Source organism: Erigeron canadensis, chromosome 1, assembly GCF_010389155.1.
Source record: "Erigeron canadensis isolate Cc75 chromosome 1, C_canadensis_v1, whole genome shotgun sequence".
Classification (NCBI taxonomy): domain Eukaryota; kingdom Viridiplantae; phylum Streptophyta; class Magnoliopsida; order Asterales; family Asteraceae; genus Erigeron; species Erigeron canadensis.
This window is the reverse complement of record NC_057761.1, coordinates 54495429-54521831: the sequence shown is the minus strand read 5'-3', so window position 1 is coordinate 54521831 and position 26403 is coordinate 54495429. Positions and strand designations below refer to the sequence as shown.

Sequence of the window (26403 nt, the reverse complement as noted above, 5' to 3'; positions counted from 1 at the left end):
GTATACACAATAACTTTTTTGAATTAATTAATTGCATTACTTAACCTTTTCTATCAACTTTATGTTCTTTACACACATGTATCTGAGAACAAATAGGGAATATTTATTTAATTCCGTGCATCGACAACAAGTTTAATCTAGTACTAAAAAAATATGAGATGGCGGTTGGGTGGTGTTACATGTGGGTGTTCCATATATCTGTGGTCAACTTTCTTTATATTAAACGAAAGCTTCCATTCCATTTTTCAAATTTCTTTGATTTACTGCTTACTTTTTATAAAAACTCCTCCTTATCATTTTCCTTTCCAAAACCTTTTGGTGTTCCATATCAATTTGCTCTACTTTTTGGTATTCTATATTTTCAAATATTCCAACACCTTTTGGAGTTTTGCTCATACTATCCATTTTCGACTCTCGATTATTTTCAACTTTTACCATTAAGCAACAATCGTGCTTTATGCTACGAAACAAACAAAAAGATAAGGTATAACTTTTCTTCTCTGTTGAGTCGTAGTTAGTTGGTGAGCTGTAATCTATGCTGATTATGTATTTAGTTAATTGGTTAAAAACATATAAAAACCAATAGTTAATTGAATAATTCTAGTGGTATCAACAAAATCAAGACGAGGCCGGCTAGTGAGGGAGATTGAACTTTTGAACCCTCTAAACTAAATCACCCACGGCCCCACCCCAATTGGGGGACACTGTGCATTCCGGTAGTCCAACCGGTTGCCAACAATATTACCCCCTATAAAACAACCTTGTTTTTTGCTTTTTGCGTATAACTCAATCACACACAAACACAAACACAAAAATGTATGCCCTTGTATACATATATTCTCTGTTTTTACTCTGTTTTTCCGCCGTCACCTTCGCAACTACATTTGATATCCAAACACTAAACACGACCTTCAAGTTCTTAGGAGATGCCCACATCCTTAACAGCACTTTTCGACTCACTTCTGATCTCCCCGTCCCAAACTCCGGCGCCGGAAGGGTTTTATACAATAAGCCCATCACATTCCGGCGACCCGGGAACCAAATTCCAACCAGTTTCGCCACTCACTTTTCGTTTTCTGTTCTTGATTTAAACCTCAACTCTATTGGTGGTGGTTTTGCTTTTGTCATCTCGCCGGACGATAGATCCATCGGAGCCGCCGGTGGGTTTCTCGGAATCCCGGCTGGCTCTGTCGCCGTCGAGTTTGACACGGTAAAAGATATCGAATTTAACGATGTTAACGGAAACCATGTTGGTCTTAGTATCAACTCAATGGTTTCCTTGCACGCGGCCGATTTGGATTCGGTTAACGTTAGTTTAAAAAGCGGAGAGTTAATCCACTCGTGGGTCGAATATTCCGGGTCAAATCACCATTTGAAAGTATTCGTTTCATACGCCAAAACCAAACCCGTATCACCTGTTTTATTGGTCACCATAGATTTATATCAATACGTGAATGAATCCATGTATGTTGGGTTTTCTGGGTCAACACAGGGGAGTACAGAGGTCCACTGGGTTGACTTTTGGAGTTTTACTTCCTTTTTTGATGACCCGAATAGAAAAAGTGTCGATTTAAACACAACATTATCACCATCACCACCGATTGCTACCATAAAATACCCTAAGTTAAATAAACTAATGAAAGGACTGATTGGGTTGTTGGTTGGGATAATAGTGTTGACCGGCGGAGGCATAAGCATCTACCTCAAATATCAATATGGAGGAGGTGAAAATAAGTATTTCAATATCTGTAATTGTTGTTCAAATGTGAACAATGTGGCTGTTTAGACTTTAGATAGCAAATCACAATGGTAAGTTTAAAAAACCTTTTGTTACTTAAAAAAAAAATGTATAAGAATGTGTAAGAGCTTCTTATAAAAAAAAATTTTACACTCCAATGATAAAAGACTTTTCAAAACTCAAAATCATATCAATTAATACATTACTATAGTACAAAAATTAGATGTACTGTAATATATACATCTATCTTAAAAATTATACTGTATTATGTTTGTTTTTGAGTATTTAAAAGCTTTTTATCATTGAAATAGAAAGTTGTTTTGAAAAAACTCTTACACAATCTACATATTCTTTTAACAAAAAAGTTTTTTAAAAACCAACCATTTGTAGATAACAATAGTAGAGGTTTATATATTTTGGGACTTTCTTTTTGTTTTGATGACTACTATTACGTAGTCTTTTTCTATAAAAGAGAAAGTAGTTTATTAAAGTTATTGTAGTTTTTGTGTTTTTCTTTTTTTCGGATGAATTAAGGTGTACTACTTCCATCAGATTCATTCTTTTGCTTATTTTGTGCAATGTGATGTTAGTTTCTTTGTGACAAAATTATGACATGAATTTAATGAAGATTCAGATTAGACCCGCATAGTTTTATGTGATTAATAATCGCTTTCTGAATTTATTACTAACTAGATTCTGTTGACATATTTGATGTTTGCTTTTAGCTATTAATTAATATTAATTGACCCGGTTAAGTAAAGGGATGATAAATACGGAGGAGTATACGGGCTTACCACTAAATGTCACCCTTTTTCTTTCAAAGATAGTGACCGGAGATACGTTCCCCTTTCCACCCAAAACCTGTCCACAAGACTTCAATTCTTTTACGTTCTTTAATTTATTCCCCTATCAACATCACCAACTATTAAATTTTTCATCACCTTATTGTAAATATTTCGTAGTCAATTACTCATAGTCGTATCTAAAGTTCAAGATTTAACTTTGATCACTTTCGTGAGTACAATACGATAGAGTATGCTTCAAATATTTTTTTTTACTTCTTCGAAACTAGCCTTTTTTAGACGAAGCCATATGTGAATGTTGTGACTTAGTTTCATAGTCTTTACAAAAATAAGAAATCGTTATATGTAAATGCAACTTAAGCTTTTGTCATCGTCCATAACATTTGAATTTTTTTGTACAAGCAGACTATATGTATCATATATTAATAGTTATGAGTATTAAATATCAGTATTTAATAGTTGACTGCATTTTGACGCACTTAGCCCAAAAAGATAATACCACTTCAACCAATTGACCTAAATGATTTACTTGTTCAATTTAACCGGTTATGATAACAAATTAAAAAGGCTCTAACTATAAACCAAATTGCGAAAATCCATACTCGTAATATCTATTCGTTACTGTAAATTAATGTCATTACAACACTAACAAAGTAAAAAAAATTCACTACGGGTCTCTTCCAATTATTGCTCCGCGACTAGACCCAATGGTGTTAATATCAGGATGGTAGTTAGCACTTGGCATCGTTGCGATATGTGTTGTTGAAAAGTGATACATTGTTAAAAATGTATTAGGCGTGTGTTTGGTTTGTGATTATGTTAGGTAACTGCATATAAATTCTTAAGACAATAGGATAAAGATATATCAAAAGATTATTTATTTCATTAAACTCAACATTACTCGTATAGAATACGAGTAAAAGATAAGAAAAGTAAGAAAGAAATACGTAGTACGAGTAGTAAAGTTAGAATGACAAGAAAAAAAAAAAAGGATATGCACAAAAGAGATTCCTCGTGTTAGACCATTTTTTCAAACCGATCATGATGAGATTTCCAGACCTCCTTTTGCCCAAAAACCCTTTTGCCCAAAAACCCTAGCATTTAGTGAGGCGCTATCTTGTACTTTACACATATACGGATATACCCTTACTCCTATTATATATACAAATACATATACATATACATTGAGATTTATCTCTCTATATATACACACACACTAGTGTTTGAGTTCTCGACTTCTCATCGCCCAAACAAAATGACGACTTCTTCAAGCATATACTCTCTGTTTTTTTTACTCTGCTTTTCCTCCGGAGAAACCCCATTTCACTTCCAAACACTTACCAACTTAAAGCTGTTGGGCGATGCTCACATTTACAACAATACCACTATCAGACTCACCGGGGATCCCACTGTTCCAAACGCCGCTGCCGGCAGGGTTTTATACAATAAGCCCGTCACATTCCGCCGACCCGGTAATCCAAATTCCACCAGCTTCGTTACTCACTTTTCGTTTTCTATTCTTGATTTAAACCCGAATTCTATCGGTGGTGGTCTTGCTTTTGTTATATCCCCGGACGATACATCAATAGGAGCCGCCGGTGGGTATCTTGGGATTCCGGCCAAATCTGTCGCTGTCGAGTTTGATACTGTTAAGGATCTGGATTTTGCAGATGTTGACGGGAACCATGTTGGGCTTGATATCAACTCAACGGCTTCTCTAAAATATGCAACTCTAGATTCTGTTAATTTAAGAAGCGGGGAGTTAATCCACGCGTGGGTCGAATATTCCGGGTCAATTCATCAGCTCAAAGTATTCGTTTCATACGCCAAAACAAAACCCGTATCACCTGTCTTATCGGTCACCATAGATCTTTCTCGATACGTGGACGAGTTTATGTATGTCGGGTTTTCCGGGTCAACACAGGGGAGTACAGAGGTCCACTCTGTTTCATCCTGGAGTTTTATATCCTTTTTTGATGGCCCAAATAGAGAATTCACCCAAATCTCACCACCACCGCCACTAAAGAGTAGTCCTTTAAACCCAATGCCAACATCCATGATGCCACCAACGACCACTAACTCAGCTCAAAAGTATCGGAATCAGGTGAAGCAAATTATAGCGATGGTGTGCGCATTTCTCGGCATACTTTTGGTGGGTGGCACTGGTATAACGATCTACTTCACTCGTGGAAAGACAGATGAAACACGATATTGTAATATCTGTAATTGGTGCTCAAATGTGAATAACTAATTAATTAGCAGCTATATATATATAGCTTGCGGAAAAGCTATTTTTGGCAAGGGGGAAAAGTTTGAGAAGAAAAAATAATAATTTGTTGTACCATATATGTGATTAAATTAAAGAGAGGGAAAATAGATCGTATGTTTTATTTCGAAGAAACAGGTGCCAGACAAAGGATGTTCCAAAAAATCCTATTAGATTAATTACATGTGATAGATGTTCTTAAATATTTATTTAAAAAGAAATGTTTGTGTCTTGATTAATTTCATACCGTTTAACCAGCCTTTATAATTTCAAACATGTGAAAGTTAGTGTGAATTATGATATAGATGCATTAGCATTACATCATCTTGTTACTTGTAAACAAAAGAAACCCAAGTTAACAAAATTTTTATGCATATGTGTCGACATTTGCAACTTTTGCTATATAATTGGGATTATAAAAGATCAAGCCCTTTGTTGGCGATAATATCCTTTTGTTTGGGATTAAGCATTGAGAGTTGAGATATGCTGAGCCGTTTTGGTTCCTCTAAGGCATGTCCTTATAAGACATCTAGGCCAAGTCCGATGCCACCAAGATTTTGGACACTATTAGCACTAATGCGTCTTATGTTGCGTCTTTTCTGTTTGTTCCATTTATAGACACACGTTTTGTGAAGGAAAGTGGGGCCCGAAAAGGTGATGTGAGGGGAAGAAGTGAGAGTTATAAAGAGGGAAGTGTTTTTGGTGTGTCTATAAGAGAGAGAAACTGATGAATAGTGTTAGACGTAGGTTAGAAGTAGATTCCTATAAAAGGGCTAATGTGATAAAATTGAAACTGAAATTTTTTACCTTAAAAGTCTTTTACATTGGGAATGAAAGAATTTGAAATTAAATGAATTCATTAATTGATAGAACTTTGTACTATTTCAACATTCTTTAGAAATTCTTCATCTTATTATAAAAGGCCGGAAAGTTAGAGAGTGTCATATTTCATTATTAAAAGATTTCATTACATTTAGATTCTTTCATTACCCAACTTAAAATGAGTTTTAGAAAAATTTGAAAGGTAAAAATTTTCTAATTATAATTTCGTTGCATTCCATAATAAACCAAAAGAATCCTGCGTACGTTTTTGTTGGGGATTAAGCCTAGAGATAAAACATACTTTATTAAGTCTTAAGATGAAAGATTAAGCCTTTTGTTGGGGATTATTGAGTTCAAGGAGATGGTTCGTCATGAATTGCACCATCTCTGATATGATTGGCATGCTCGCCAGCGGACTACAGTTAGTGTACCACCATTGATGCCACTTCTATCTCCTATTTTCCGCTTCTTCTCTCAAAGACTACTTAGAGCTTCCTCCTGCAATTCCGCAAACCATTTTGCCTCTTGAATTTATCTTGCATATATGTACTTTTGATATAAATTGGAGTAATTCTAAATGCAAGTATATGGAAAATCATAAGAATGTACGGTCGATTCAATGAAAAAAAAAAAAACAATTGTAAAGAGGGTGGAAAAAAAAGGTCATGCTTTTAACTAAAGTAGTCTACTTCAAGCACCTAGTCATGATGTCAAAGTCCAACTCCAACTTTTTTGTCCTCGAAAAATACCCAAAATATTTGTGTTTGTAGACTTGTAGTGTAAGTCTGTAAGATCATTTTGATTATGAATTTTAATTATGAGTGGTAATTTTTTTAGCTTTTGAAGGTTAGATAGTTTTAGAATCAAATCGTTGATTACGATTAGGTGTTAAAGCGTTATCGTTTTTTTTTTTTTTTGGGCTTTTCCTTTTATAATTAACTAATTTCAGATTATCATTTGTTAATTTGTGTAATAATGTTACTCTTTTCTACTTACGTTGTGTGAGACAAGTAAAACTTGAATTTAATTAATCAAAGACTTACGATAAATTAAGTAAATGGATGTGCGACAACTATGTATGATTGTACTTTATGCCATCTTTGATGAATAAGTGATATTGTTATAGCATTTTTTAACCATATATGTTAAAAGTATGTAGGTATTTTACTACAAAACAATAATTAATTGTGATGACTAAATAGTTTTATGTATCAATAGTCTATATGATGTTGCAACCATATGCATCACAAAATTAATTGACCTTTTGTATCGTATTAAAAAGATGAGGGCTGTTTGCTAGTTTTTTTTTATTATTTTATTTTAAAAAAGGTATAAGCTACTTATAAATGTGTTGTTGTTTAAAAATAAAAATAAAACTTGTTTCACATGATTTATTAACCGTCTTATGAAGAAAAAAAAAGGAATAATAACATTTATGCTAAATTTCTTGTTGTTGGATGCACTTTCCGAGAATTTTCTCATCAAAATTTTGCAAATCGCCAAGAAAAAATAGCGGATCTAAAATGATACCTTGCGACACGTAAAAAGTCGGATCTAAAAAGTTGAGATGGGATGACAGTGATGTATGTTAACCATGTAAATACAAGCTGAGATGGAAGTTATTTAAATGATTTGGAAGGAAAGGAATGCAAGAATTTTCGGTAAAAACATACTATATTGAAAGAGGAACTAAAAGAACACATCATGGAGGTTATTAGGAACAAATTAATAAGATGGAAGTAAAAAGGGAAGTGTTTATCAGAGATTAAAGTTGAGATGGAATATATAACTTGTGGTCTGGTAGAAGACATGAGATGGAAAGAATGATAGGTATTAGATGACTAGATTATACGGAGTAGCATTTTATTTAATTTTTTATTTTTTTCATACATTATTTGTATAAGTATGGATATTTCCACGGCTGTATTGATGACCGATTGTGTTATTTGTATATGATGATGGAGAATAAAGTTTACAGGTGCCGACCTCTTTTTCTTAAAATAAAATAAAATAAAAATATTTGTAACTCTGACCAGGTTATGCTTTGTGAACAGGTTAATATATTCTTTATGCACATATATATAAGTACAGCTGAACAGATATGGAATATTTATTTAATTCTGTGCATCAGGTTTAATTTGCTATATAAAATTTTATTCTATGCTTTTCAAATATTCCAAAAGGTTTTGCTCTACTGTTTTCAACTCTTGATAATTTCCAACTTTTACCATTAACCAACACCCATCATGCTACCAAACAAACAAAAAGATAAGGTATAGCTTTTCTTCTTATTTCAGTCGCAGTTAGTTGGTGAGGTGTAATCCATGCTGATTATATATATTAATTAACTATTTAATTGGTTTAACATATAAAAACCATTATATAAATCAATAATTTTAGTGTTATCAACAAATCTAGACAACCCCATTGGGATAACCCCACATTGGGATACTGTACATTCCGGTTGCCCATCTACCCATTTTTGGTATGCCTCATTTTTCGCCTATGAAAACAACCTCTTTTTTGCTTTTTGTGTGATATTTAACAACACACATTAAATAAATCAAAAATGTCCACTAACACCAACACAAAAACACAGACCCTTTCATAGTTGTCAAACTCTTGAGTCACAAGTCAACCACAAGTCGAGTTGATTTACACCCAAAACGAGTTAACTTGTTAGATGACTCGTTTTTGTCCAGGCTCTTACGAGTTACGGTGTAAAATTGGAACGAGTCACGAGTCACAAATTTATAATTATTGTAGTTTGATACTATTGATATATATTATATTTATTCTTACATTATTTTGTGTGTTATCTATGTAATTTTGATTCTTTTATTACGAATATGGAAAGAAATTGTAAGTTTATAACTCGAAACTATTGAATATGTTATATTTTGATAAATGGGTCAAAATAATAAACTTATATTTTGTTTCAAAAGACGTCACATATATAAATTATAATATATTATGTGATATTTAAAAATGTTCTGATTCTTACGATTTGAGTCACGTTTCGAGTCACGAGTCAAAAATCATGTTTTCGAGTCGAGTCAAAAGTTACGAGTCGACAACTATGGACCCTTTTATACATATATTCGTTGTTTTTACTCTGTTTTTCAGCCGTCACCGGCAGAACTACATTTAACGTCCAAACACTAAACACTTTCAAGTTATTAGGAGATGCCCACATCCTCAAAAACACTTTTCGACACACTTGTGATCTCCCCGTCCCAAACTCCGACGCAGGAAGGGTTTTATACAATAAACACATCACATTTCGGCGCCCCGGGAACCAAATTCCAACCAGTTTCGCCACTCACTTTTCATTTTCTATTCTTGATTTAAACCCCAACTCTATTGGTGGTGGTTTTGCTTTTGTCATCTCGCCGGACGATAGATCCATCGGAGCCGCCGGTGGGTTTCTTGGAATCCCGGTTGGCTCTGTCGCCGTCGAGTTCGATATTGTTAAGGATGCAGAGTTCAAGGATGTTAACGGAAACCATGTTGGTCTTAGTATCAACTCAATGGTTTCTTTATACGTGACCGATTTGGATTCCGTTAATGTTAGTTTAAAAAACAGGAACTTAATCCACTCATGGGTCGAATATTCCGGCTCAAATCATCAGCTCAAAGTATTCGTGTCGTACACCAAAACCAAACCCGTTTTACCTGTTTTATCGGTCACCATAGATTTATATCAATACGTGTAAGGGTCTATGTATGTTGGGTTTTCCGGGTCAACACAGGAGAGTACAGAGGTCCATTGGGTTGACCTTTGGAGTTTTACTTCCTTTTTTGATGACCCGAATAGGAAAAGTGTTGATTTAAACGCAACACTATCACCGTCGCTGCCATCACCACCAATTGCTACCATAAAATACCCTAAGTTAAATAAATTAATAAAAGGATTGATTGGGTTGTTGGTTAAAATAATAGTGTTGACCGACTGAGGCATAAGCAGCAACAACAACAGCAACCGTACCCAATCCCTGAACGGGGTATGGGGGAGGTGAGCTGTAAACAGTCTTACCTCTACACAAAGGTAGAGAGACTGCTTACATAAGGACCTCCGGCCACCAATATGTAAAAGCCTTAAAAGAGTAAAGTGTTTAGAAATACCACACCTGTTGGCCGGGAACATGATGAGAAAGTATACATGTCAAGATCAGTAGCCAACATATGACCTAACAAAATCTTAACACACGTTCAACGGTACATAAACGTTAACAATCATAGAACGTATATAACAACATAGAAATGTAAGAACTTTATAAACAAAGTCTCTGCAGGAAACTCAAATATCAATATAGAGGAGGTAAAAATAAGTATTTCAATATTTGTAATTGTTGTTCAAATGTGAACAATTAATGTGGCTCCTTAGTTAGCAAATAACAATGGTAAGTTTTGAAAACCCTTTTAACTTACCATTATATAATATAAAAGTGTACAAGAGTTATTTATTAACATTTTTTTTACAATCTAATAATAAAAATATTTTAAACTCAAAATTAAATCAAAATACGTTATTATAGTACAAAAATAGATGTAAGACAACTTGATAAAAAATTGTGTGTTTTATAAACTCTTTCATCATAAAAGTTAATTTAAAAGTTTTTTTTTTATCATGGTGATAACTAATGAAAAGCTGTTTTAAAAAAAAAAACTCTTATATACTATACATATTTGTTTTGACAAAAAATAAATAAATTCAAGACCAACCATTGAAGATGCTAATAGTAAGTAGAGGTTTATATACTTTGGGAATTTCCTTATGTTTTGATTATTATTGTTAAGTACTGTATTGTACTATTTAATATCTTTCTGTATTAAAAAAAAAAGAAAATAGTTTATTACTCATTGTCTAGTTATTGTAGTTTTTTTTTCTTTTCCGGATGAATGAAGTATCAAGATGTACTTCCATCCGATTCATTCTTTTTTGCTTATTTTGTGCAAATCTGATGTTAGTTTCTTTGTGACAAAATTATGACATAAATTAAAATGATTCAAATTAGACTCGTAAAGGTTTTATGTGAATAATCACTAATTGATTACTAATTTAGATTCCGCTAACATATTTGATGTTTGCTTTTAGCTATTTAATTAACATTAATTTAGTCTAGATTGTAATTGTTTCACCTTGACTGTCTAGTTAGTCGTATTTATAATAAATTTCTGTCTTTCTATTAAAAAAGAAAAGAAAAATTAACACTAATTGACCCGCTTAAGTTATGATAACGAAATGAAGGCATGATAAATACGGAGTATGCGGGTTAATGGCTAACCACTAAATGTCGTCATTGATTGGCCCCTTTTCTTGCAAAGATAGTGACTGGAGATACGTTCCCCTTTCCATCCAAACCTCACAAGGCTCTTGATTGTTAGAGACGTCATTGATTAGCACACGTTGTTTATTCCCCTATCAACATCATCAACGTCATCGACTATAAATATTACCTCGTCAATTATTCTTAGTCATGTCTAAAGGTCATAAATTAGATCACTTTCGTGAATACAATAAAGAATATGCTTCAAATCATATTTTTTTTACTTCTTTGAAGCTAGCCTTTTCAAGACGAAGCCAACTGTGAATGAAAAAAGAAAAAGTTAATCAGTAAAATTTATAAAGATGTATTTCTTCAACTAAATGAGAAATAGAAAACCTAACAAAAAGGCAAAAAGTTCTCATTAAAAATCCTTACAAGTTTTTAAAAATCGTAACAATTAAATTGAATTTACATCAATACAAAAATAGTACAAAAAAAATAATAAAATACTTCAAGACTCGTACAATTATTGCTCCGCCACTGGACGGATGTTGTTAATATCTGGACGGTTGTTAGTGATTGTAGTCATTAAATATTTCAATTATCTCTCATCTTTTAACATTTTCTCAACCCAATAAACCCCCAAAATATTTTTCAAACCCGTATCTACCGAAACTACACCTTTTTTATTTACTAATTTAAATATATCCGTCATGTGTACTTATAATACCTTTAATGAAACTATTTACAACATACATAATTTAACCTTTAAAATAACAACGCTACCCTATTTTTATATCTACTAAGGGTGTGTTTGATTTGTGATTATGTTAAGTAGCATATACATTTTTAAGACAACTGGATATAGATATCAAAAGATTATTTATTTCATTAAACTCAACATTACTCGTTTATGTTGGCCTAGTAGGATCAAGAAAAAAGAATATGTGATGAACGATAATTATATAGACTTTTACCGCACTAGTTTTGACCATTTTATATTCATTTGAGTGAACTTATGATACTTAATGGCATGCATATTGATGAGCGAGATTTGTTAGCTTAATTTCTCATAAGTTTTAAATTTATAAAGTACAAGGTTAACTTCTCTACTACACTCACTCACGGGTAGTGGACCCATTCGTTTGTAGTATAGTAAATAGGTAAGACTATGATCGTTTGCAGGGACTATGTCTAAGAAAGTAGCTAGGTGTAATTCTAGGATTTGGGGGGTTTGTCACTATAAAAACTAATAAAAATAAAAGATAAGAATCCGGTATTACCGGGCAGGCTGTTTCAGAAGAAACAACGGAAAGATTATGAAAGTAAACTAATGCAAAACAATAATAAAAATAAAATACTTGTTTGGCATCTCAGATCTCATGATACGACCAAATGCTATCTTACCCATTTGCTAGACTGTTGGAAACTTAATCACGGCTCAGATTCTCGTTAGATTCACTTTGCCTAAGTAACTAGTGCTCTCCCTAGACTCACACTACTCTTTAAACAAATTCTCGTTAGATTGATTGTTTAAGCATTAATGACCTAAAGTTTGTGTTACTAATTTATCTTTTAATTACCCGGCTCTTAAGTCATGACCAGATATAATTATCTACGGTGACCACAGTGCTCGTTTCCAAGTCACTGATCACTTTTGACATTGTTAAACATCATGTTCAACTCATTCTAATTACTATGGTTATGGATCCCTTGGTTACAAGTGAATCACCTTTTACAACTAGTTATAGACCGACTAGTGTTTTCTATCTTAGCATATTAGTCATAGTATATGATCATAGACAACCATCAGAATTAAACTAATATATTCAGATAAAGAACCTATAATAATATGAAGAACTCATTAACCATGGATCTACGACAAAAAGTAAAAGCAATCCAACAGATCTAACAAATAAAGTAAAACAATAAGCGTCTACATGATCACATCGATCCAAACAAGTAAAAGTATTTAGTTACTAATCAAATAGTTCAGATCCACACAAAAGACATAAGAATACTTCATGTTTGAATGTATGTAAAAGAACTAGAAAGATAAAGAAAGAATCAACCAGATGATGTAGGATCGCACGGATGATTAGCTAATGTTATGAGCCTTTAAATTTGTTTGAAAAACCCTAGAGATGCTCCAAAGTCGACCTGGGAGTGATCTGGTGCGGCTCCTGCTCATTCGTTATGTTTTAGAGGATTTTAGGTCGGTATTTATAGGTTTCACTCGAAAACCCTAGCTGACAGCACATCCAGCGGCGCTGGCAAAAGTCCCAACGATGCTGGGGTGAAAGTAGCGGTGCTGAGGACTTCAGATCCAACATGAATGTTGTAGATCTTTCTCTCGCCTTTCCGTGGACAGCTTACTCATCAGAAACGGAGTCCGTATGAAGAAGTTATGCCTGAAATACTAACACATGGTCGTATGCTTCATGTCGGCCTCAAATCCTTCTTGTTCCGCTTGCTAGTCTTCGTCCAAAAGTCTTGTGGCTTCGTGTTAAGTTGAGTAGAGACGTTTGCCTTCACTTGCACGCCTTGTGAACCTGTCATAACATGTCATCCCATTAAGTACCAAAAGTTCACATTTCTTAACTCATTTAGACATCAAAACACGACCTAATGATATAGGAAATAGTCACAAAATGGACGTTCATCACATATATCATTTCAGGTTCATTGCTCGTAGCATGAAGGAAAACGTCAATAAATGGTGATAAATGACTTAAAGGAAGTAAATGGTGGTTCGATGAAAATTCGGGTCGAGATTCAAGACTTAAGATGAAGAAACTTGTGTCGACATGAAGCCTTTAACCACGTGTTAGTATTTTGGGCATAACTTCTTCATACGAACTCCGTTTCTGACGTATAAACTGTCCATGGAAAGGCGAGAAAAATATATACAACTTTCGTGTTGAACTTGAAGCCACCAGCCCGTTCCCAAGCCTATAGCGCCGCTAGAAGTCATCCTGAAACTTAGCAGCGCCGCTGCCCGCTGGAGCTCAACCAACGCCTCTGGATCCTAACCAGCGCCGCTGGGAAAGTCGATCAGATCTAGGGTTTCACATTAAATCTATAAATACTCCCCTAAACCCTAAGAGCCGTACTATACTTCCTCCAATCGACTTTGGGGCTGTGAAACGACTCAACCCAAAAAAAAATAAGAGTTTTTTTTTTACGGGACTCGAACAATCCACTTTGAACCAACTTTATAATAAACAAAGATTTGTATCATCGTTAGAGGACATTACCATTAGAAAGTAGACTCTAACACGTTTTCGTGGCTAACTTGAACGTTAAAAACAGAGTTACGGTTTAAAAGTTACGGTCGTTTGAAAATTCGGATTTTGTGCTGGACGGGAAAAAGTTGTGGTGAACCCCTTCAAAGTTGCGGCGAACCTAAGAGTTCAGAAAATTAGACAAGACCAAAGTTGCGGCGAACCTACAAAAAGTTGAGGTGCAACTTCTGGTCTGACAGCAACAAAACCATTTTTAACACTTGAAATCTATTGCAAACATCCTTAACTTGATTCTAAGCTTTGATAAACAACATTTCTGAAGCAAACAAGTTTCAAACATAATAGTAAACATAACCAAAGCGTTCATTGGACCATACATACTTTTAACAACCAAATGGGTCGTTTACCCGTTATGTCATTAACCAAAATTGACCAAATACATTATGTACAAAAGACCGTGACTCAAACCAACTTTTGCAGAAATATATGTAACAAATCATTACCAAAAACACTTCAAATGTTCAAAGAGCAAAGGGGTCTCTATGGGTCCTATCACATTACCATTTACCGCATTTAGCTAAAGAAATCAATATCCATAAAGCAACTTCAAACTTCAATCTTTATATTACTTAACTTTGCTTACGCTTCCGGGACAACCTATAAAAATGGGAAACAACTAAAAAGTAAGCAAAGCTTAGTGAATAATTTTGCATACGTTTATACACAAGAAGGAGGGAAACGCACAAAGGACTATTACATGTAGCTTATGGCACCGTCGTACCATATCTTCATGCTCACCTTTGTACTTTAACGCATTACATGGATCCATATAAGCAATATCAACTCAATCAATCATATACTTGGGGTTCTTAGGCCATAAAACAAGAGGTTCTTAGGCCTCATTCACAAAAAGTTCTTAGGCCTCATAATCACAATGTCCCATATGGACTTTTAACGCCAAATCGATTACCACACACGGAATCCACCATCCTATGGTAATCGACCCGACATATATATGAAGGTATGCAAGAATACTCACCTCCTTTGCGACAAATAAAATCATAAGTCAAGAAAACCGCAAGTACACAATATGTATGCTTCAACCTAGCAATGATTTACAAATACATAGAATATCATCAATCACATACAAGGTCACTTAGCCACAATCAATAGCATCTTAGCACCAAACCCATCTTAATAATCTCATATTACTCTTGGTTAGATTTACAAAACTTGAATCTCTTTTATCTTTATCTTAATGTCAAGTTCACTTTCATAACAAAAGTACCATTTTCATATTCAACGAAGCTGATTTCAAACAAGCATAACTTGAGTTCTACTCAATCTTTTTAGGTGATTCCACTGGCCAAATTTAGTTAACACACTTAGGTACAATTTATCTTTAGTGATCAATATGTTAATTATCCCTCAAGAGTGACTTCTGGTCATTTTAAAAACACAAACAGTTGCTGTTCTTACTGACAAAACAGATTTGACCTCACCAACTTCAAATGACCATAACTTGAGTTCTACACCATATTTTGACCTCATTCCAGTGGCCACTTCAATCTAACACATTTAGTTACATTTTATCTTCAGTGACCAACACAAGATTTGACCCGTATGAGTGTGTTTTACTCGTTCTAAAAACTGACACAGAATCATTTTTGCTGAAAATTTAGAATGACCACACTGACTTCAAAAATTCATATCTCGAGTTCTACTCCACATTTTAAAACTCATTCCAGTGGCCACTTCGAGCTAACACAATATCCTACATTTTCTTTTTAGGACTCAACAAGTGAAAAGTCTGATATAGCAGTGTTTGACTCGTTACAAGTTCAGTAACAAAATCTATCACATTTCGTTTTCACTAACAATCATCAAGACCTTCATGCTAGCCAACTAAAGACCCTAAATTTGATTAGATTACAGGAACCCTAACTTCAATTTGATTAGATAAGCTTTGATTTGAGATGAAAACTGAAGAAGGTAGAAGAAGGTTGAAGAAGAAATGGTGGAAGTGTGACTAAAGGAGAAAACAATATGGCTGACATCTTCTAAGGATGCCACGCCCCTAGTTTATTTTGGTGGATAAAATACCCGCTATTCACTAAAGTTCCAACTAAATTAACCCTATAACTAAAAATAAAATACTAGGAAATTATTTTAATATCAAAACTAAAAAAAGGGGTTAATTTATTTATACTAAAAAAATCTTGGGGTATTACATCTCTCCCCCACTTGAAACGGATCACGACCTCGTGATCCAAGCCATAACCAACGACGGTAATAAGGAAAAACATTCTCTCAGTTTCTAGCTAACATTTCGGCATATTTCCAAGCTTCCATATCACTTTGTACTACCGCAGAATTTTAACTCGCCTTCTTCTTAAAACTTTTCTTCACAAAGGCAATCGACTCCTCGACATTGTCTTATTTTAATTCATTTTGAAGTTAGACTTCTTTTAAAAGTATAGGTGAAACCTTGACGGTATAGTACTTCATAAAACGAGAAGTGTGAAAAGTAGAATAAATTCTCGGAAATTCTGCGGGCAATTTCCAAATAAATAGTAACCTTGTTGACTCGAGCAAGATTTTGAAAGAATCGTTATACGAAGATCTTAGCTTTCCTCATATGCAAAATTGTAAAACGCCTCACCATGAAGGAACTCTTAATGTATTTCATAACCTCCCGCTTCATTTTAGGTCCCAACTAATCTCGTCTTTAAGTCTTGACATATCTTTCTCTTACCGGGCAAACGAAGTATTCGCATTTATGAGCTTTATGGGGCAAAATCGCTTTCATTCGCTAGGAAAAGGGATTCCAAGTTCTATCATGACGTAAAGTTCTATTGCAAAATTCTCCACAAAATATGTCATGTGACCCTGACTTCTCATTTGCTTAGATTCCCGTTGCAAATTTTCTCTTGAGCCTCTTCTATATGATCGAAGAAATCAATTGTAATTAGCATGTACACCGGTGAAACACATAAAGAGAAGTGAAAACTTTTCAGGCTAACAACATCCGCCACTACATGGGCTTACCGGCACTCAAACCTCGTAGACGTAATCTTTCGAAAAAGTTAACCAACTTCTTTGACAATGGTTGAGATTTCGTTGATCGAAAAGAAAGTACTTAAAACTTATATGATTGAAAACTAGATGAAACATCAATCCTTAACAACATCATCATCATAATCATCAATCGAAAAAGAAGTGGTATCTTGTGCGTGAGTCACAACCGCAAGAGTGATGGGCAGACGCAGTAATTCGACATCAATCAATTCTCTATTTCTCTATCGGTACATTATGGATTTATATACTATTGATTGTGATTGTTCTGTTATTATGAGTAGCTAAATAAGTAATCATCTACTAAGATGATGTGACATGATTATGTGATGGTTGCTGTTTCGGTCAAAAACTACCTAAGATAATTTTAGAAAGGATTTTAGACAACTAATGAACCGAAGATTTGTAAGTGGGGTTTGGTGTTCAAGGATCTTCAAATAAAAAGGAAAGTTTTCTTATCAAAATTAAATAAACTAAGAGTTTGTTCTAAAAACAAGTTTGTAAAGATCTTTGAGATCGAAATACTTTGAGTAAATAAGAAAACGGTTGATGATAATGTAAATTAATGCAAAATAAAGTATAAATCTTAACTAAATACGAATAAAAGTAAAGATCTTAATGAAATGCAAATAAAAGTAAAGATCTTAATGAAATGCAAATAAAAGTAAAGACACCGGAATTTTGTTGAAGAGGAAAAACCCTTGATCTAGTGAAGAGATCATAGGTAAAAAAAACCCCGGGAGGATTCAATCGACCCTTCCTATGTTCTTTTACTATTTTCGTTGATTAAAGTACAATGGATGTGTGAGTGATTTGATCGAAGTGATGAAAGTAAAGTAGTGAATAAGTGTGTGTGATTAGTGTGAATACTGAATGCTAAGTGTCTATACTTCGATCAATCGCTCGCTATTTATAATGTTAACATCTAACTAGCTATCCGAAATATCTGGGATCTTTCGCGTCTTGTTTATTCAACGTGTTGAAGTGGGAAAATGAACGTTGAGTCTCTTTTGACACGTTGATTCTTCTAATCTGTTCCGATATTGATGGGATTGCATATCGACTCCTTCATGAAATCCGTTGTACATATATTTTCGACCATTAATCATTTCCTGAATATCATGTATCTTGATTATAGAATCCAGGATCCTGCAAAACATAAAAATATTATCGTGTATAACAGAAATTTATGTTAGGAATATCTCTGTTCAAGATCATAGTTATAGAAAATCTGACCCCAAACAGTTGCATGCTAAGTACACTTAACGTCTTGTCGTGATCTTAATGAATTAATTCGTGTAGTTTGATATTTTTGTTGTTGATGATATATGTATGCTTTATGCTGGTACCTATTGTGTGTGTATATGATTGATTATTTATGATATAAACAATTATCGCTAGGTCATAGTATGATAGTGAACAACATAATAATAACGAGAATTAATCTGTTAAATGGCTTGGTAAGTCAACTAGACAAGATTGTTATTTAAATATTTAAACAAACTAATCGGTTAGGAAACTATAGGTGGACAGGGTGGTACTCACACTTGTAGCCAATCGGTTAGGGGATTTGAGTAGGAGACTGATGAGCGTCCATTTTGTGATAAAAACCCCTAAAGAAAGGCTTCATTTCTATGCTTAAATGAGTTATTATTCCGGAACTATAGGTACTTAATGAATGATGTGATTATGCAGGTTTCCGGAGGATGCGAGAGAGGGTAAATGACATCAAGTGACTCAAGAAGGAAGCCTATGAAGTTACAAGACACAAGGAAGTGGTTCGGGAGCCAAACAAAGACACAAGTGCAAGACAGGAGCCACCAGCGGCCGTTGGCCACCTAACCAGCGCCGCTGGTACTCACCAGCGTCCGCTCCCCAGCCAACCAGCGCTGCTACTCGTTCACCAGCGGTCGCTCGTCGATCAACCAGCGCCGCTAGCCCAAGAAAGCCCAGGACCAGCGCCGCTGGTCTGCCCAGATCTGAAACTGACTTAAACCCCTATTTAAGTCGAACTAACCCTCAAAACCCTGAGAGAAAGCCGATTCAGCAGTCCTAGCCCCCTAGGAATAACCCTAGATCGAAATTGCAGATTCCAAGAAGGTTTTGGAGCATCTAAACACCTTCCGATCTTCACTCTTGGTCTAGATCTTTCATCTTTATTTACTCTTTGTTATTGAACTATGTCTTTCATCTTCTCAAACTTTGTTAATCCTTTAATAATGTTAGGCTAGTAGGCTGAATACTTGTTTGGATCAATGTGATCATGTAGACGCTTATTGTTTTGCTGTGTTTGTTTAGATTCTGTTGGAGTGTGCTTTCCTGTTTATCGTAGATCCATGTTTATTAGTAATTCATGTTGCTATTGGTTTTATATCTGAACATATTAGTTTAATTCTAATAGTTGTCTATGATCATGCACTAGGACTAATATGCTACGACAGAAAACAACTAGTCGGTCTATAACTAGAAGTAAAAAGTGATTCACTTGTAACCGAGGTATCCAGAACCATAGTAACTAGGATGAATTGAACATGAAGCTTAACAATACCAGACGCGATCCTTTGACTTGGAAACGAGCACTGTGGTCACCGGAGGAAATTATATCTGGTCATGGCTTAAGAGCCAGGTAATTAAAAGATGAATTAGTAACACAAACTTTAGGTCATAATGCTTAAAACAATGAATCTAGCGAGAATCTGTTTTAAAGGGTAGTGCGAGTCTAGCGACAACACTACTAACTAGGTAAAGTGAATCTAACAAGAATCTGAACCGTGATTAAGTTTCCAACAGGCTAGCAAACCAGTAGGATAGTATTTGGTCGTCCCATGAGATCGGAGATGCCAAACAAGTATTTTAATTTAATTACTGTTATTTGCTTTTTCCAAACTATTTTCAGATTAGCCTCTCGCTGCAAAGCGCGTGGTTAGATTTTATTTATTTTTCTTGTCAAAAGTATTAGTTTATTAGGAGTTAGTGATAAACCTCTAAACAAACTAGAATTACACGTACTACTAGATTAGGTAACACAATGCGTCCCTGCGAACGATCATGTAACTTACCACTAAGTTATATTGCATTGACCTGGTTCTCTGCTCGTTAAAGTGTGTGTTAGTTTAGATAGTTACTTGTACAACATACATTTAAAGACTAGAATAAAACACCACCATCAGAGACACGGATTTGTTAGCAAATAGTGTGGTACCCACGTGACCGAGTCTAGTGACTTATTTAGATCCCATCTAATGTATTGACTGGTGCAACCTAAACATGTTATGGATCTGATTCGAGCTAAATGACCTTTAATTTTATTGTTCAAAACAACTCTCTTTTGATTAATTCCTCGGAATTACTAACTTGATTTATTAATGCTAAGTAACTTTCAAAAGCAACGTGACAACTCGGTCACAAAACCCCCAACCAATCTTAGTATTACTTGATCTCGCTTAGTTCTTAAACATAGTCCCTGCGAACGAACCTGGTCTTACCAAATAGCTATATTACAAACGAACGGCTCCACTGTCCGTGAGTGTGTTTTTAGTTTGGTATTTCCTTGACTATAAATTTAAAACTTGACCGATTTTCATTATACACAAACTACACATCAATATGTAATAAGCTTTTTATGTTGAAAGAATATAATTGTTATTACAAACTTGCAAATTTGGCTTACACATATGATAGTATATATAGAAGTTGAATGGTGAGTGAACCATTACAATGCTTCGGTGGTGTCGTTTGGTGGTAATCGTCACTCTTTCAAATGTATCCTACGGCTGTATCGATTGACCAACCATTGCACCTCATGTTTGATCTAATTATATAACACTATTTTCTAATTACATACTAATATAATCATATCCTATAATTCTTCGTTAACTGAATGGTTAATTTTCAAGAGTTTAAAATAAAAGATAAAAATTAAGAAAGAGTCAAAGAGATAATAACTTTGGAGTGAGAAAAAAAGAGATCAAAGATTCCCTTTGTTAGACCAAATTTTCAAACCTTCATGTTTCCAAACCTTCTTTTGGCCAAAAACTTTGGAATTTAGTGAGAGGTTTGTTTAGGGGGAGACGTCCTTACAAAATACTATATACACGGGTTAAGATTTTCTAAAATTATTATTAGTTTCATAGATAAAGTTGAGAGAATCTTGATCTTTAAATTAAAATCAAAGGTTAAGATTCAAAATTGATATTTTGAATATTGACCATTGATTTTAATTCATATGTCAAAATCATCAACTTTACTTATAAAGTTAATAATAATTTTGAATTCAAATTAAGGGTCAAAATTTAAAGATGAATTTTGAATCTTGACCCTGGATTTCAATCCAAAAATCAAAATGTTTCTAATTTTATTAGTAAAATTGAAAATAACTTTAGAAGATCCTCACCATTAAAAAATAAAAAATAAAATCTAAGTGATACCTTGCAAGTTGCGACATGTAAAAAGTGTTAAGTGGGGGCCTTGGCGCCTTGCCATGGGATGATAGTGATGTTAACCACTGGTAAACAATTCCAGACCTCACCACCCACCGCCTTATTACATTTAGAAAAAACGAAAACTTCCTATATTCAACCTCCTTCATTTTATGAACTAAAAATACAAAAGGTCAATAACTTATGAAACTTACTTTTAGCAACATCAACTGTGGCATAAAATCTACTCCTTTTTAACAATAATTTTTTTTTAATTACAATCACACAAAACACATAAAATGATTACATTAAATAAATAAATAAATTACGTACATGGTAAATAAAGAAAAAATACAGTGTAACTGTTGTCTAACAAAACTTCGGCCCGGTTTTTTTTTTTTTTTTTCTATAATAGACCTAATAATTAAGAGTTTAATGTATTCAGTCAAATTTAATGTTATTATTTTGGTTTAAAAAACAGAAATAACCATAAATAATCTATCTTTTACTTAATGCATACATACATCATTTATACATTCATCCACTTAATACATTAATCACTAAATGACTAAAAAATAGAACGTGCCTCGTATATAGAAATGATCTACGATAAATAAATAACTGAGTTATATATAGCCATATAGGGAGATCGATATGATATTTCGTACTAATTTGAAGCTCTTTTTTTTTTCTTGACAAAGTTATATTTAGACATCACTTCATGTTTGAAGATAATAATGTGAAACCATCTCAGAGTTAGACTATTAATTTAAGGAAAAACGTCATTATATATAGTATAATCTAGAAAAAAAGTAAATGAGGTTGGGGTCGGCCATGCATCATATGCCCAACCTTTAATTGTATGATGTTCACAATGCATGTATGATATTGGTATAATTAATATTCATCATTATGTATGTTAATGTGAAATTTTCCTTGTCTCTTCGGTCATAACCTGTGGGTGGGTACTTTATGTTATCATGTATATGTTAATGTCATATGCATACATACATACCTTACCCTATATTGACTACAATATAATGATCATCAGTATAATAATGTGTACTATTTATCAGTATTTTAATGTATACTCACGTATCAAAAAAGTGGTGGTGAAGTAGACTATGGCTACGACCACCCAAAAGTCCCGGTAATCCAGCCGGTTGCCGGTCCCCCTCCATTTTTGTATTAGTATAATATGTGCTTGAGTATTAAAAAATGAAAAAATTACATTTTGATCTTTAGGTTGACAGGATTTTCAGCTATTACCCTTAAGTGAATTAATTAGAAAAAAAAACCTTGAAGTAGGTCATCTTTTTCAGTTTTAACTCTGCAATCAAACGCCGTCTATTTGTTCCGTTAAGTAAGGGACAAATTCGCTTTTCGCTCTCCTTGTTCTTTTTCCATACTCAAACACCACCAGATCTTCGTAATATCATTCTTCAAATTAGAAAATGTACCATTTTCAAACCAATAAAACCCCAAAACCTATCAAACACACATCTATCATTAATTACCCATATCTATCAATATATTATATGTATACTTGTAAATCAGTCATCATCATTATCAAATCCAAAGATACAAAGAATTTAAACATCATTCATCTATGTCTGCTAAACGTTTTATTTACTCTTCCAAATACAACCTTTGATAACTCCTATATTATACACGAGTTTCTCTCGCGAGTCGCACCACCATACTCCTGCCGTTGTGTTCTTCAACCACCACTGTGCCGCTACAATAGCTTTTCAACCACCACCGTCACTCTTGGAGTATTCAACCACCACCACTCCTTCTATTACAACTTCCATCACCACCATCGCACCACCACAACCGTTCTCGGCAGATCTAAAATGATTTGAGATATATTAAACTTTAGATCTTTGATATTTTTTTTATAGATGTGGATTATGGATGTAAAGTATTTTGATAGATGTTTTGATTAGATACATATGTATTTTTGTTGGTGTGGTTTTAGTTTTTGTTTCCAATTGTGTTTTTCGAAAATATTTTTGATATTCTGTTTTATGCATTTTTTATATGATGATGATGTTATGAAAATATGGACATGAATTCTGGAAATAATAACGTTAGATAGATATATGAATATAGATTGAGATGATGATGATGATGATGTCATCATGATGATGATGATGATGATGATGATGATGATGATGATGGATGAGAAACTAGATTTATTACTAATTTTGAAAAAACCTTCAAGGAAATCTGGGAAAAAAAAAAGAAGCAAACACAATTACGTTTTTGGTCCCAGGAAAAAGAAGGAGAGCAAAAAACGAATCTACTCCTCACTTAACGGAACAAATAAACGGCGTTTTGTCGCGAAGTAAAAATTGAAAAAGTTGGCCTACTTCAGGGTTTTTTCTGTAATTAATTCACTTAAGGGCTATAACTGAAAATCCTGCCAACTTAAGGGACCAAAAATGTAATTTTTTCTTAAAAAAAAAATAGTGGTGACTGGTGAGGTCGATTCCGTCTACGAGACTACGACAGCATCCACGGGGTAATCAAACCGGTTGCCCGTCCACTCCAATTTTCGGATATATAGTAGTATAAAAACTCCTTAAATGGAATGTATCCAACACCCAATGTTTTAAAAACCGGTATTTTAGTTATACCGGCGTGGAAAAATTTTCCGCTATTACCGGTATTATCGGTAATACCGGAAATACCGACCGGTATGACTATTTTTAATTTATTATATTTTTTTGTGTAAAAATCTTACAAAACTTATTACAATTTAACAAAAATAGTCAAAATGCAATTATAATTTACTCAAAAATAATACCAAATATGTATTTCATAACAAAATATAGGTTTTAAAGTTATCACGTACAACAATATATCAACAAAATTATTTACTTTATGCTTAACAAACTTTTTAAGCTACCCATTTTTTAACAACAAAATTTTATTTAAGGCATAAAATATAGTTTGGTATATAAAGCAAGTACATATAATTTTGGTAAATAGAGTGATTGAATATAAATAACGGTCAAACAAAATATCGTGTAATACAATTATACAAGCAGAAAAAAAATCGTATTATAGAAAAATGACTCACGATCGATATATAAATTAACATGTTAGACACCACGCATGTTATGAGTATAATAATTTGAAACCATTAGATCACCCCAATGGTCACTTCCAATACTACCCAATATAATGTCAAATTAGCGCTATATCAGCAAAACTTCTTTTGAATATATTTTCCTTAATTCATACTCAATACCCAATACATCTAATACTAACCAATACACCCCAACATATTTATTTTCAAACTTTTAATAAATAAAACCAGAAATATAATTTATAAAATAAACACAAATATTATATAAAAATTTATTAATAATTTTAAAATTCAAAATATTTACACTTTTAGTCACCCAACGTTCAAAATTCAAAATATTTACACTTGTAGTCACAAAACGGCTAGCTTGGATGTCATTATGTATAAACAACAACTTCATTCAACTTCTATCAAAGCATTCAATTTCAAATGGCGAGAATGTGGACTGACTCAGAATATATATTGTTATGCAGGTGTTGGATAGAAGGATGTGAAATGTTTTACCCAACTGAACAAACTGCTTGGACCAACATATCGGAAAGCTTCAACAGACTCACGAGTCACGACTGAAGATCAACGGACCATGTCTCAACTACTAGGTCGCTTCAAAAAAGTTCACAATGAATGTAAGGAGTTTGAGGCAATCTATACGAGGCTGAAGGCACAGAGCCTCGACCTTATATGATGAGTTGCTCTATGCAATGGCGCATCAAGAGTACCGCGAGAATTATGGGAGGGGCTTCCATTACGAGCGCTGCTTCATGGACCTTATCACGGTTTCCCACTTTAGAAATGTTTAACTAAGTGTGTTCTTGTATTTTAAGTGTCTATTTTAATGTGTCTGTTTGAAATGTGTTTGTGTAAGGTAATTTGAATAAATAAATATTATATAAAATTCTAAAATACCATTTTATTAATAAAAACAAGTACAATACATAAAAAGCATTAAAATAGCAATTCAACAACAGATTTTATTCATTGATTTCGCCCATATGATCATATGGTTCAAGGTCATGATCACAGAAGCAAGTTCTTCGATAGCAATTTTAATCTTATCGATCTTCCCCTGCAAATAAGTAAAGTACTGACACTCAAGTTCAATGCAATGCCCGGTTTGTATATAATCGATTTGCTGTTGACACCATTCCTTCATCGCTTTTAGTTTGAGACCAACTTCAAGCATTTCCTATATGAACCTTTGGTGGTCGACGATATCAGCCATAATACGCTCATGCACTTGATCGACGGTCATTGATGGTTTTCGGTTAGGGGCATTTGATGAGGAACCACATTAAGAGTTTGTGTATTGATCAGAATTGTTTGATCAATTCCAGTATATATAGGAACAAAAAGACGCTCCTCTAATGTTCAAAATTCAAAATTCAAAATTCAAAACATTTACGCTTATAGTCCCTCAAATGGCCAAACAGTTAAAAAACTTTTACACTTTTAGTCCCTGAACGGCTAGCCTGGATTGTCACTCTATAAATACCAACCCAGAGTACAATTCAGTTTCATTACCATTCCAACTTTCATTCTTTTACAAAGTCATTCACTCTTTTTAACCAAATGGCGTCCTCCTCCTCATCATCATCTAAAAAGAATGTTCACCGACCTCGTCTGACAGAAGATGAGATGAAAAAAAGAATCGTGGATAAGGTCAAAGAGG

At 33.8% G+C, this 26403-nt stretch overlaps 1 protein-coding gene across 1 annotated transcript; it reads left to right on the top strand.

Annotated features, from left to right (window-relative positions):
- Nucleotides 1-814: 814 nt before the first annotated feature.
- LOC122595315 (L-type lectin-domain containing receptor kinase VIII.2-like) lies at nucleotides 815-1786 on the top strand. The gene has a single exon (XM_043767661.1). The coding sequence runs from the start codon at nucleotides 815-817 to the stop codon at nucleotides 1784-1786; it is 972 nt and encodes a 323-aa protein (XP_043623596.1).
- Nucleotides 1787-26403: the final 24617 nt, after the last annotated feature.

Coding starts and splice junctions, on each gene's coding strand:
- LOC122595315 (XM_043767661.1), top strand. CDS start 815: ATGTATGCCCTTGTATACATATATTCTCTGTTTTTACTCTGTTTTTCC.